The following is a 13,492-nucleotide window of genomic DNA, read 5'->3' on the forward strand; positions in this document are numbered from 1 at the left end:
AGGGCCCTGGTTTGATCCTGTGTTTGGTTTACTCTCTTTCTGTTTGATGTTTCTTCTGTGTCCTCATATCTCCTCACACTTCCCCTAAAAAAGCTGCACCTAGAAGTGATTGGGTGTGTTTGTGCAGACTATGCAGACGGGAGGATGTAGTGTCTATTTTTTCTGTTTACTTCTCAAAAATGGACCATACTTTTGACACCAGCTTGAATTTCATCCTTATTCCATGACGTATTTACGGCAGAAGAAGATTCTAGGGACTATCTGTATTACTCTGGAATTTGATTGAACCTGACAGGTTGTAATTATTTTCCTCAGGAAACAAGTTCGGAATCTTCCGCAACGGATGGCAACGGAGAAGAAAATCTAAGTATCCAAAGCCTCAGGTAGGTCACTGTTACGGTGTAATATGGTGTAAAATTTAGGTTAATGATTTTGGTTAAATGGGTTTAATCCATTAGTTCTCTTCATGGAAGCCATTTACAAATCAGCCATCCATCCATCCATCCATTTTCAACCGCTTATCCGGGGCCGGGTCGCGGGGGCAGCAGTCTAAGCAGGGACGCCCAGACTTCCTTCTCCCCAGACACTTCCTCCAGCTCTTCCGGGGGAATACCGAGGCGTTCCCAGGCCAGCCGAGAGACATAGTCCCTCCAGCGTGTCCTAGGTCTTCCCCGGGGCCTCCTCCCGGTTGGACATGCCCGGAACACCTCCCCAGGGAGGCGTCCAGGAGGCATCCGAAACAGATGCCCGAGCCACCTTAGCTGACTCCTCTCGATGTGGAGGAGCAGCGGCTCTACTCTGAGCTCCTCCCGGGTGACCGAGCTCCTCACCTTGTCTCTAAGGGAGCGCCCAGCCACCTTGCGGAGGAAACTCATTTCGGCCGCCTGTATCCGGGATCTTGTCCTTTCGGTCATGACCCAAAGCTCATGACCATAGGTGAGGGTAGGAACGTAGATCGACTGGTAAATAGAGAGCTTCGCCTTGCGGCTCAGCTCCTTCTTCACCACAACAGACCGGTACATCGACCGCATCACTGCAGAAGATGCACCGATCCGCCTGTCGATCTCCCGCCCCATCCTTCCCTCACTCGTGAACAAGACCCCAAGATACTTAAACTCCTCCACCTGAGGCAGGAGCTCCCCACCAACCTGAAGGGGGCAAGCCACCCTTTTCCGGTTGAGAACCATGGCCTCGGACTTGGAGGTGCTGATTCTCATCCCCGCCGCTTCACACTCGGCTGCAAACCGTCCCAGTGCACGCTGAAGGTCCTGATTTGAGGAAGCCAACAGGACAACATCGTCTGCAAAAAGCATAGACGAAATCCTGTGGTCCCCAAACCGGACTCCCTCCGGCCCCCGACTGCGCCTAGAAATCCTGTCCATATAGATAATGAACAGGACCGGTGACAAAGGGCAGCCCTGCCGGAGTCCAACATGCACCGGGAACAAGTCTGACTTACTGCCGGCAATGCGAACCAAACTCCTGCTCCGGTCATATAGGGACCGGACAGCCCTTAGCAGAGGGCCCCGGACCCCATACTCCCAGAGCACCCCCCACAGGTCACCACGAGGGACACAGTCGAATGCCTTCTCCAGATCCACAAAGCACATGTGGACTGGTTGGGCAAACTCCCATGAACCCTCCAGCAACCTGGCGAGGGTATAGAGATGGTCCAGTGTTCCACGACCGGGACGAAACCCGCATTGTTCCTCCTGAATCCGAGGTTCGACTATCGGCCGAATTCTCCTCTCCAGTACCCTGGCATAGACTTTTCCGGGGAGGCTGAGGAGTGTGATCCCCCTGTAGTTGGAACACACCCTCCGGTCCCCCTTCTTAAACAGAGGGACCACCACCCCAGTCTGCCAGTCCAGAGGCACTGTCCCCAGCCTCCATGCGACGTTGCAGAGGCGCGTCAACCAAGACAGCCCCACAACATCCAGAGACTTGAGGTACTCAGGGCGGATCTCATCCACCCCCGGTGCCTTGCCACTGAGGAGCTTCTCAACTACCTCAGTGACCTCAGCTTGGGGGATCGACGAGTCCACAACTAAGCCCTCGGCCTCTGCTTCCTCAATGGAAGACATGTCGGTGGGGTTGAGGAGAACCTCGAAGTACTCCTTCCACCGTCCGAGGATGTCCCCAGTCGAAGTCAGCAGATTCCCACTCCCACTGTAAACAGTGTGAGCAGGGCACTGCTTCCCCCTCCTGAGGCGCCGGACGGTTTGCCAGAATTTCTTCGAGGCCAACCGATAGTCCTTCTCCATGGCCTCACCAAACTCCTCCCAGACCCGAGTTTTTGCCTCCGCAACCACCCGGGCTGAAGCTCGCTTGGCCCTCCGGTACCTATCAGCTGCCTCCGGAGTCCCCCGAGCCAACCAGGCTCGATAGGACTCCTTCTTCAGCTTGACGGCATCCCTTACTTCCGGGGTCCACCACCGGGTTCGGGGATTGCCGCCACGACAGGCACCGGAGACCTTACGGCCACAGCTCCGAGTGGCTGCGTCGACAATGGAGGCGGAGAACATGGTCCACTCGGACTCAATGTCTCCAACCTCCCTCGGGATCTGGTTGAAGCTCTGCCGGAGGTGGGAGTTGAAGTTCTCTCTGACTGGAGACTCTGTCAAACGTTCCCAGCAGACCCTCACGGTACGTTTGGGTCTGCCAAGTCTGTCCAACTTCCTCCCCCGCCATCGGATCCAACTCACCACCAGGTGGTGATCAGTTGACAGCTCCGCCCCTCTCTTCACCCGAGTGTCCAAGACATACGGCCGGAGGTCAGATGAAACAACCACAAAGTCGATCATCGACCTCCGACCTAGGGTGTCCTGGTACCATGTGTACTGATGGACACCCTTATGCTTGAACATGGTGTTCGTTATGGACAAACTGTGACTAGCACAGAAGTCCAATAACAGAACACCACTCGAGTTCAGGTCGGGGGGGCCGTTCCTCCCAATCACACCCCTCCAGGTGTCACTGTCGCTGCCCACATGAGCGTTGAAGTCCCCCAGTAGAACAATGGAGTCCCCGGTTGGAGCACTTTCCAGCACCCCTTCCAGAGACGCCAAGAAGGTCGGGTACTCTACACTGCCATTTGGCCCGTAAGCACAAATAACAGTGAGAGACCTATCCCCGACCCGCAGGCGCAGGGAAACGACCCTCTCGTTCACCGGGGTGAACTCCAACACATGGTTGCTGAGCTGGGGGGCTATGAGCAAGCCCACACCAGCCCGCCGCCTCTCACCGCGGGCAACTCCAGAGTAGTAGAGAGTCCAGCCTCTCTCAAGGAGTTGGGTTCCAGAGCCCAAGCTGTGTGTGGAGGCGAGCCCAACTATCTCTAGTCGGTATCTCTCAACCTCCCGCACCAGCTCAGGCTCCTTTCCCCCCAGCGAGGTGACATTCCATGTCCCTAGAGCCAGATTCCGTGTCCGGGGATTGGGTCGCCGAGGCCCCCGCCTTCGACTGCCACCCAATCCACATTGCACCAGCCCCTTACGGTCCCTCCTGCAGGTGGTGGGCCCACAGGAGATCGGCCCCACGTCGCTCCTTCGGGCTGAGCCCGGCCGGGCCCCGTGGGGTAAGACCCGGCCACCAGGCGCTCGCATGCGAGCCCCAACCCCGGGCCTGGCTCCAGAGTGGGGCCCCGGTTGCGCCATACCGGGCGACGTCACGGACCTTGTTTTTAAACCACTCATAAGGGGTATTTGAACCGCTCTTGGTCTGGCCTGTCAACCAGGACCTGTTTGCCTTGGGAGACCCTACCAGGGGCAGAAAGCCCCAGACAACATAGCTCCTAGGATCATTCAGGCACGCAAACCCCTCCACCACAATAAGGTGGCGGTTCGAGGAGGGGACAAATCAGCCATCATATCGGCTAAACATTTTACATTACGATAAGCCATGTGATAACAGAAGCAAAAGTCTGAACTAATTAATGTTAGAACAAATCTCTTATTGTCTTTTCATGTTATTGTTTTGCTTCATCCCCAGTCTACACAATCAACAGCAGAGCACCACTATGGACACTGAGAACACGTCAGCAGATGTGAACTTCATAGAGCTCCTTAATCAATACTGTCAGAAGCATAAACTAGTGAATGGTTTCAGAGCCGTAGAAAAAAAAGGGCCTGCATATGTTCCTGAGTGAGTATTTAGAAATCTTTGAATGATTGACCATTGAATTAATTTGTTTGTGCTCAAATATGTCCAGAATGACTGACAATCTTTTTTTCTGCTAGATTTGCAGTCAGGGTTGTCATAAATAATGAAGAATATCCCGAAGGACGGGGGAGGAGTATGAAAGAGGCAAGACAAAAAGCAGCACAGCTTGCCTTTAATGAACTCGGTGACTCAGCTTTAAGTAGTCAGGTAAATCCGACATACATATTTCATTTATAATAGGGGTACTTTGGAACTTGGAAATTAATACATTTTTCTTTCCAGAATTCATCAATGAGGTAGGGTTGAAACAACACCTTTAATTTGTGATACAATACCTATTTGAGAATAAACTATACATGCTAATATTAACATTTTTGTTTCTAGTGTGTCACCATATCCTGCCAACTCATCAGAGTGGTTGTCTTCTGTAAGTGCACAGTTTGTAGTTATTGTAGTAATACTAGGGTCAGGATAGACATGGCAGCCATCTTACATATGCATACACTGTAGTTAAAAACACAAAGTCCAACATACAAAAGCAATATCTTTGTATAAGCAGCACCATGCGTAAAGCCTTCAGAGTGGTTGTTGGTTTTGTTGGTTAAATTTGACCAAGTGTCCACTGCGTATCAGCCATGTAATCTTACAAATAAACTCAGGTATAGTAATATACAGTTGTTTCTTTTAAACCCAAAATAGGTTTTGCCATTTTTTATTGTTTATTTTTATTAAAATAATTTTTTAATGTTATTGTGACTTTAGGCACCAGTATCACATGTTAAACCAAAAAGACAGTAAGTGTCACATGGATTTAAACATTCAGAAATATGTATTTATTTTATACACATTGCCATTAGACAAGTTTTGTCTTCTATTTTAGACTCGCTGCAAACTTTCAAAATTCACCAGAATTCAATAAAAAGGTATTAGATCAAAATCCTACTCATTTACATTTACATTTACAGCATTTGGCAGACGCCCTTATCCAGAGTGACGTACAAAAGTGCTTAAGTCTCTATCATTGGATATATTAATGCTGGTTCACTAAGTTACATACTTTAGATACCATGAGTTTAAAACATTGTTCAAAGTTTTTTTTTTGTTGTTTTTTTTTAAATGCAACAAACATTGAAAGAAGTGCTAGTTGAAGTGTTTCATGAATAAGCAGGTCTTCATCCGTCGTTGTACATGAAACACAACCAGCACTTCTTTACTCAACACAGTGCATTTCACCACCTTTAAGTTGTTCTCTCAATACGTAAAGCAGAAATCATAAAACCCAGACAGTTTTAAAAGGCCAATTTTCTAAAATTATTCATTTTCTGTGTTTCTTCCCATGATCCTCCAATTATCTAATATCAATGCGCTCAAAATACCAACATCCTCAATAAAGAGTCCCCCTGTTTCCAGCCCTACAACAAAATCAAGGTAAGTTTGTGTCTGTGTATAGATTTTTTAAAGATGTACTTTTGTGTGTCGTGTGTTAATATGTTAGGATTGTTAGGACGGAAACTTTTCTTTGTTTCAGCCCACGAGTTTGTGTTTGGCAGATACAAAAACCACTAAATCATTGCTGTTTTCTGCTTTCTTGTAGGTTTTTAGAGGACTTTGATACAATAAGTAGAATTGGCAAGGGAGGATATGGTCGTGTTTTCAAGGCCAGGCGAAAGCTTGAAGATGCAATCTACGCTGTCAAGATAGTAAGGTTTACTGAGTGAGTACATAAGATTTTGCTATATTTACCATGAAATTCTTTGACATGCATTAATATGCTCTGTATATCACATATTTGCTTGTCTTCCACACGAATTTTGTATGTACTGTAGTAAGGCTTGCAGAGAGGTCCAAGCTTTGTCACGTCTTTGCCATGCTAACATAGTGCGTTACCACTCATCATGGACTGAGGAGACAGAGTACAAAGATGTCTTCAGATCAGACACTTCCAGCGGTTCACAGTAACTTATCTTCATTTATTTTGGGATTACACTAAAAGTTTATCCATTTGTTTTAACTGATAAAAATGATATAAGTTTATTTAATACATTTTTGATTCTAGCTCTGGCAGTGGATCAAAATTCCTCTATATTCAAATGGAATTCTGTGTGGGAGAAACTCTGAAGATGTGGATAGATGAGAGGAACGATAATCCTGAAAAATACCCAACACGGAGGTTGGAAGCAGCAGACATAATAAAGCAGGTCTTGGAGGCAGTGAAATACATCCATTCAAATAAGCTCTTCCACAGGGACCTAAAGGTAGGTTACTCACTAAAGTACTGCAGCTTAAAAAACACTAGCACGGCTAACAGCGAAGGAAAGCCAGCTTATAGAGCTCAGTATCTGCTATCTGTTATTCCGTTAAAAAAATCTTAGAACTGAAGAATTTAACATAATGCTGCTACTGATACTAATTTACAAGTGATTCACAAGTTGTTCCTTAATTTCAACCAGCCATTAAACATAATGTTTGGGCAAGATGGAGGCGTGAAGGTGGGAGATTTTGGACTTGTTTCCAAAGAAGAGAGAGATGATGACGGACAACTGCTGGAACGCACCCAGAAAGCCGGGACCCGTTCTTATATGAGCCCAGAACAGGTTTGTCACTTATTTGCAAAATTCACAAATAGAATTGATGACTGTACATTACACTGTGTGTTTTATTTGCGTGTGTCTCAGAGACTACGCCAGAAAAACTATGGCAGAAGGGTGGATATTTATGCTGCGGGCCTTATTTTCTTTGAGTTGCTTTGGCGGTTTGGAACAATTACTGAAAAAGACAAGGTTAGTGAAATTATACATATACATATCATAAATATAGTATATTCAAATGTCCTTTTACTAATTACTAAAAATATTTTAAATGTCCTTAATCATTACAAAATAAAGCTATAAAACATTTTCAACGCTGTCATTTTTAGCAATGGGACTGTATACGAAGTAAGAATTTTCCGAAAGAATTCTGCATAACGTTTATTTTTGAAGTAAGTAAACTTTTGTCTTTAGTCATTATATGATTGTATGTTAGTTATTTTGGTCACATTTTTCATAGTGTATAATTCATGTCTGCTACTTTTGAAAAGTGAAGGCATTTGCAATACACTACAAAAATGTATTTAAACTTTTCTTGAAACCAGTGTCTTGAAGTTTAAAAAGAAAATAATTTTTCTTGAACCAGTATCAAAAATTTATTTAAACATTTTGTGAACTTTTCTTGAAACCAATAAAAAACATTTAATAAAAAGTATTGACAATATTTTGTTTGTTTGACAACAGCTCAAAAAAGACACAATACAATTTCGTGTGCACTAGTAATTGTTGATGTATATAATATAAATAAAAAACACAAAATAGTATGATGTGTTTTATCAAGTGCTATTTTCTAAGCTGTGAATAATGAGGGTCAAAGCAATAAGCAACAAGCTTTCTGTCTTCTTCAGCTGTTTTGTAGCATCATATTTAAAAAAGTGTCTATTTCCTTTTCAGTCTATATTACCTATCCCTCTATATTTTTTCATGCTTCTGTTTAAAGGTGATGGACTAGATATTACTGTCTTTACTATCCACTAAAGCCTGTTTTGAAAGCTTCTTTTTAAGAAATTTGGAAGCCCAAAAACCTTAAATAAGCACCTGTGTATCATGACTCGGATGTCATTTATTACACTGTCATATAAGGCACTAAATACAACCACATGTCTTTGAACTGTTTTGTTTTGTACTGTTGATTTTGCTTTTAGGCAGCAAATTTGTGTGTACTCAAGAATGGTCCATGTAAATCTAATACTTTATTACCCACAAATTTTATTACAGCACAAGCTAATTAAAGGAATGTTGTGTGAAGATCCTGCAAAACGACCAGAAGCCATCGAGCTGCTCACAAAGCTGGACAAACACTCTGGCACCACCGCCTCAACAAAGTATGAACACAGGACATACTGATGGGTGAACTTCAATCTCACACTTTGAGACAATATCCAAGAACTCTGTGAAAATAAACATCCCATAAAATATTATTACGTAGATGGCTTCCATGTGGCACTTTAATAATATGGAATAATTGCATGTGATATTTTTGAAGGCATTTTATTTGTTAATGCTAGATTTTTTTAATCATGGCATGGAAGCACTTTAGTGTTTGATATAGTCTTTTACTAAATGTTTTAACAAAGCTAAAAATCACAAATTCCACCTAAAAAGCCATTTATAGAGTAGGCTATTGATAATTTGCTGGAGAAAAATCTAAATTGTTCGAATTGGTATTCATTGGTATTTTAATTGTTATATCTGTTTTTAGAAAGAGTTGGGAAAAGGTCAATTTGGAATGTGCAGTTAACCTTTAATTAACATTTTATATGTAATATATATTTTCTTGTATTTAAATTTAGTTTAAAATTCACTTTAGATTATAGTAGATGGATTGAATTTACTATAGGACATTGTTATGAAGGACATTGTCATGAAGGACATTGTTACTTTACCTGTTTGTAATGCTGTGCTTGTTTTTCTGATCAAGTGTGATATATATGTTTGACTGTCACTATGGTAATGGACGACTGTTATAAACAACAAGCATAAACAACAATGAGTATTTATAGGTGTTGGTATAACATTGTTAAATTTTTGGAGAACAGGTTTGTTTAGTGGAGCAGTATACTATATATCTATAGATGGGATGAGGCCAGGGACAGAAAACGTTGCAATTAGTGTCATGAATTATTTCTGTGTCTCATTTCCCTTTTCCTTTCCACTATATCGGTGGAATCTATTTTTGTGTATCAAAAACCTCTTCTTTCTGAAGCTGTTCATTAAAAAATACATCTTATAAGGAAAGCTTGGACGAGTTTTGCCTTCTTTTCTTAATTTAATATTTATCCCGTTTGGCTTTCAAGATATGAAGTATAAATTATAACGTTTTAAAAAGATGTGTAATGTTTTAAGGTTGTGTCTGTTTACCTGCAAAAGCCTAGTGACGCAAACGTATATATATATATATATATATATATATATATATATATATATATATATATATATATATATATATATAAACATGTTTACGTCACTAGGCTTTTGTATATAAATTTTTTTTTCACACATCGCCGTGTCTTCTATTTATTTCTCTTGAGCTTGGTCTTTATTTATTTATTTGTTTGTTTATTTATTTATTTTGAATGAGTGGCGAAGCTTGTGGAAGGTTCTGGAAACATCACGAACATTCGACGGCGATGACGTAGCAGGATTCTGAGGGGTTGAATAACAACCGGTTTATTCCGCTTAGCAACCAGTCGTCTGTGGTGGATCTTCGGTGACGGTTAAATCGCAGAAAGTCCAAGTTTTACTTCTTTTGACGGATTAACACTGTTTATTAAGGTAAAAAAAAAGGGTTCATTCTTTTATCGTTTTAACGACCTTGTTGTATATATTATTATTTATTTATCGTGTTTTATTTCACCGCGTATTTTACGTCGCGTTAGCTCAAGCTAACATCTTGACGTAATGCTAACGTTTAAATATAAACAAATATCTCTCGCTAGAAAGTTCACATTCGTTATAAAACTGATCTTTAATCCGACTTGACACAATTTCTTAAACGCTTTTTGGTGTTTAAAGTTACATAACTAGTATAAAATACCACAAATTTTTCGCTAGTCTTGGGTTCAGGAAGTTTTATCTGTAGTCGTTATTCAGTATTAATTAAAACCTGAGTCTTTAATTCTTGTATTGATTGTAATTGTAATGAGTCAGATGACTGTTTTGTTTAGATAATGGTGTTATAATCACTGTCTGCTGTCTCATCGCTGTGGGCGGAGTTTAGGTTCCACATTCTGACCTGTTGTGGTCTCAGTTTCTAGTGTATTCTTTAGTCAGCACTCTGGTTTCTGTTTTAACTTCTCATTACATTTCATGAGCTGTAATTACAAAGATTTTAAAATGTTTCCCTCTTGCTTATTTTTCGACACCGTTCAGTCTGTTGCATCGATGTTAAAAAGTATGTACATTTTGCAGGTTCTACAATGAGGGCTGAAGCTAAGCTGCAAGACCAGCAGTGTCAAGTTAGTGAGGGAATGCGTCTCATTTTCAACCAGGAATCCTCCCTGACGGACAGATCTTCACGATCAAGAAGTCGCAGCAGTAGCAGCAGTGATGGTTCTTACTCCAGCAGTGATAAAAGCAGATCTCGCTCTGTGTCGCGGAGATCACGGAGGCCACGACACAGCTCACGCTGCACTTCACCGTCAAGCAGCAGCCCCTGTTCTCGTTCTCGTCCACGCTGCTGCCGAGCTTCAGGTCGTTCCTGTTGTCGGCTTCGCAGCCGATCTCGCTCTAACAGACCCTATCCTAGGCACTCATCCCGTTTCGGGCGAAGAAGATACTCGCGCTCCATCAGCCGATCTTCTTCCCGAGAACGTTATTACAGGAGGTCAAGGACTTCCCGCTTTCGCTCTCCAAGCTATAGGAGAAGAGCCCCCTCGCCCTTGAGGAGATCCTACAGCCCCAGGCCGAACTCTCCGGAACGTTCTTTGCATCTTACTCAGAAAGGTAAATTTAATATGCTCCTAATACCAGTTTGTATGACGTCAAATTGTTTCTAAAGCCTGTATACATGACCTGATTATATACTGAGACATGATTATTTTAATGCTGTCTTTTTGCAGACAAAATGGAACTTCTTAACATTGCCAGAGAGAATGCAGCAAAGATTCTGGGAGTAGAAGCAGTGAAGCTGCCTGCTAGTGTGAGGTGTTTCAAGGAACAAATGAAAAAGACGATAGCACCCGACACGGAGAAAAGGGTGAGAGCCGACCCGGTGGCAGTGAATAAACCATCACAGGTCAGTTATAACATGCGCATACTCTTCCTTATCAAGTGGGGTCAGTGACACATGGCAATATTTGTCACTTTCACTATAATGTGAAAAGAGACTTTGTTCTTTTAGATTAACAGTTCTGATTAAAAAACTGTTAAAAGTATATAGGCCTCTACATCGCATCCACATGAAAGGGGCTGTTAGTCTTTTCCAAGTTGTAATTTTTTCTTTCTTAGTTATTTTATTTAGTCCTGTATTAAAGCAACCTGGGTCATCGTGTAAATTATCTCCTCAGACATGATTGTTTTTGGCCGATGGATGTAATGGAATCGTGATGAAGACAAAAAATATAGACCACCGACAACTACATACTGTCTTGTCTGGACTAGGTAATAGGTAATACTATACAAGAATGTGTGTGTGTTTGTGTGTGTGTGTGTGTGTGTGTGTGTGTGTCTGTGTGTGTTTGTGGAAAAGAGATACTGAGATGCAAAACCCCAATATCTTGGTGAATGTCTAGAGCACTTCAACTGCATTGTGTGTGTTTGTATCATTTCTGTTCCTGTAGATCACATGACAGTGGTCTGCACTCCTCCACCCTTTGGAGTAGGAGAAAGATGGGGAAATCATTTCACTTGAGAGGCACCATTTTTCAAGACGGTTTAAAATCTTGTAATGTGCAAAGGTCAAGTAACGTCAGTGTAAATATCGTTAGTCCTAAAAATGTCCTCGTGTCCTATCATGGCTCGTGACTATCATGACATGCCCTCAATCATATTTAATATTATTCTTGCTACGAGGCAAATAATCATGACTCAGAGCACAAACCTTTACCAATAGGAATTTATTGTACTCTTGTTGATAGTTGCATCGGGTCCGTTGTTATTTACCAGAGTCTTTCTTGATTCTGTGTGTCTGAAGAAACTCAGGACTGGATTTTAGAGGGCCTTAAATCAGAAGAACCCTTATTTACCAAAGACAAGTCTGTGCACAGAGCGCTGGATGGGGTTTGGAAAAAAATACATTTACTGCATCTTTATTTAGGATACTTTGTTTTATTTTATGATCTTTTATACATTTTCTTCCTTTTTCTCTGCCTGCAGCACAAGCGGTTGGCAGAGATGGGTAAAAAAAAAACATGCACTATAATGCCAAAGTCACTTTAACTTGGTTTCCTTGTTTCTTCATGCATGTAAGATGTTACGTTAGGAAAGGATTGTTAATTATATTATTGTTAATATATTTGTCTTTTCATTTCTTTAGGATGAAGGTGAGGCAAACGAAAATGTTTCTAGAACGTCTCCTTCAAGGAAACCGATTACCTTCAGTATCAGTGTAAGTAGAGAACGACTTATTGCCAGAATAGACACTTTTGTAATATTTTTGTCAGTTATTATTTTGGACAATAAAATGAAGTTTCTAATTTGTGTGTTCTCTGTCTTCAGAACGTTGTCGCCAAGCCGCCCAGCAGCCCAACGCATCACGTTACAGAGAGTAAGGTAACATCCAGAGCAGACAGAATTGGGAACAGAATGCCATATGGAAGGTGGATCCCTGTCAAGACAGTTTCCACTAAAAAGCGCTGATCCTCTAGCAGTGGAGTTTAGTGTTGTATAATACTGTATATACTCTACATTTTTTTAGGGGGGTAAAAATACTGGATTCATAAGCCATTTTTTGTTTCAGATATAAAGTGTTCAGATATAATTAAGTTGGAAGAAGGCAAGAGGATATCGAAAGGTGGGAGGATTTGTATGTAACTTTCTTAAGCTGTATATAGTTTTAATAAAGATTCTAAAGTGATGTGATGTAAAAATAAAAAAACTACAAATTAAACATAAAACTCTTCAAAGATTTGCGTTTAGAATGAGTGTGTGTGTGTGTGTGTGTGTGTGGTGGGGGGCTACTTTCATATACAAGTGTATATTATGAACAGTACATATTTTGTTTGTCAATTTAAAAACAGTAGGTGGTTGCAGGTCATTTGGAAAGTGCGTTCACCTGCTGTTCAGGTTTCTGGTCCAAATGGGTAATTTTGGTTCCTTAGGTGATTAGTCTTGATTTGAATGGAGTCTGTAGTTTAGTTTACATTATGTTACATTAGTTTAGTATAATGTTTGTGTACATCTTGTCACTTCCACATGTGTTGTTCATTGTTGATTAATTCCTTATTCTCTGTTATAATGATGACCTTCACTCTTCTGGGAAGGCTGTAGTGTTAATGAAGTCAGGGGCTGATGTTGGATGAAGAGTCAGGGTTCCAGTTCATCCTAAAGGTGTTCAGTGGGGTTGAGGTCAGGATTCTCGCCATGTTCCACATCAACCTTGACAAATATCGTAACAGACCTCACTTTGTGCACGAGGACATTGTCATGGGCCTCATTTCTAGAAAAGCGAAATTGTAAAGAGCTTCCAAATATACGTGTGCTTCAGATTTTGAGTTTGAGAAAGGTCTTCATACGAGTTTCAACAGTAAGGTGTACACATACTTTCAGCCATATAGAGCGCTTCCACACGGTAGCCCATGTGC

At 41.9% G+C, this 13,492-nt stretch overlaps 2 protein-coding genes across 3 annotated transcripts; both read left to right on the forward strand.

The window, feature by feature from the left end:
- Positions 1-321: 321 nt before the first annotated feature.
- Positions 322-8,987, forward strand: LOC132846943 (interferon-induced, double-stranded RNA-activated protein kinase-like). The gene is made up of 15 exons (XM_060871767.1): positions 322-383; positions 3,991-4,143; positions 4,239-4,368; positions 4,444-4,457; positions 4,546-4,588; positions 4,924-4,955; positions 5,042-5,084; positions 5,555-5,589; positions 5,756-5,875; positions 5,988-6,116; positions 6,218-6,416; positions 6,612-6,755; positions 6,837-6,941; positions 7,079-7,141; positions 7,968-8,987. The coding sequence occupies exons 2-15, from the start codon at positions 4,019-4,021 to the stop codon at positions 8,094-8,096; spliced, it is 1,311 nt and encodes a 436-aa protein (XP_060727750.1). The 5' UTR covers positions 322-383; positions 3,991-4,018; the 3' UTR covers positions 8,097-8,987.
- A 381-nt stretch (positions 8,988-9,368) lies between these two features.
- On the forward strand, positions 9,369-12,816 carry LOC132846944 (arginine/serine-rich protein 1-like). Of its 2 annotated transcripts, XM_060871770.1 has the most exons (6): positions 9,369-9,524; positions 10,161-10,694; positions 10,811-10,986; positions 12,226-12,297; positions 12,408-12,563; positions 12,649-12,816. In XM_060871770.1, exons 2-5 carry the CDS (start codon positions 10,169-10,171, stop codon positions 12,546-12,548), a joined length of 915 nt encoding a protein of 304 aa, XP_060727753.1. In that variant the 5' UTR covers positions 9,369-9,524; positions 10,161-10,168; the 3' UTR covers positions 12,549-12,563; positions 12,649-12,816. The 2 variants fall into 2 exon arrangements, with proteins under 2 accessions (XP_060727753.1, XP_060727751.1); XM_060871768.1 differs by having other exon boundaries at positions 12,408-12,816.
- The last annotated feature ends 676 nt before the right edge of the window (positions 12,817-13,492 follow it).

Source organism: Tachysurus vachellii, chromosome 6, assembly GCF_030014155.1.
Source record: "Tachysurus vachellii isolate PV-2020 chromosome 6, HZAU_Pvac_v1, whole genome shotgun sequence".
NCBI lineage: Eukaryota > Metazoa > Chordata > Actinopteri > Siluriformes > Bagridae > Tachysurus > Tachysurus vachellii.

Bases quoted from the DNA above. Each gene is read 5' to 3' on its own strand.
- LOC132846943 (XM_060871767.1), top strand. From the start codon at position 4,019: ATGGACACTGAGAACACGTCAGCAGATGTGAACTTCATAGAGCTCCTT. The intron at 5,085-5,554 runs GTATTAGATCAA...TCCTCAATAAAG, and splicing joins CACCAGAATTCAATAAAAAG to AGTCCCCCTGTTTCCAGCCC. The intron at 6,942-7,078 runs GTTAGTGAAATT...TGTCATTTTTAG, and splicing joins CAATTACTGAAAAAGACAAG to CAATGGGACTGTATACGAAG.
- LOC132846944 (XM_060871768.1), top strand. From the start codon at position 10,169: ATGAGGGCTGAAGCTAAGCTGCAAGACCAGCAGTGTCAAGTTAGTGAG. The intron at 10,987-12,225 runs GTCAGTTATAAC...TCATTTCTTTAG, and splicing joins CAGTGAATAAACCATCACAG to GATGAAGGTGAGGCAAACGA. The intron at 12,298-12,407 runs GTAAGTAGAGAA...CTCTGTCTTCAG, and splicing joins CGATTACCTTCAGTATCAGT to AACGTTGTCGCCAAGCCGCC.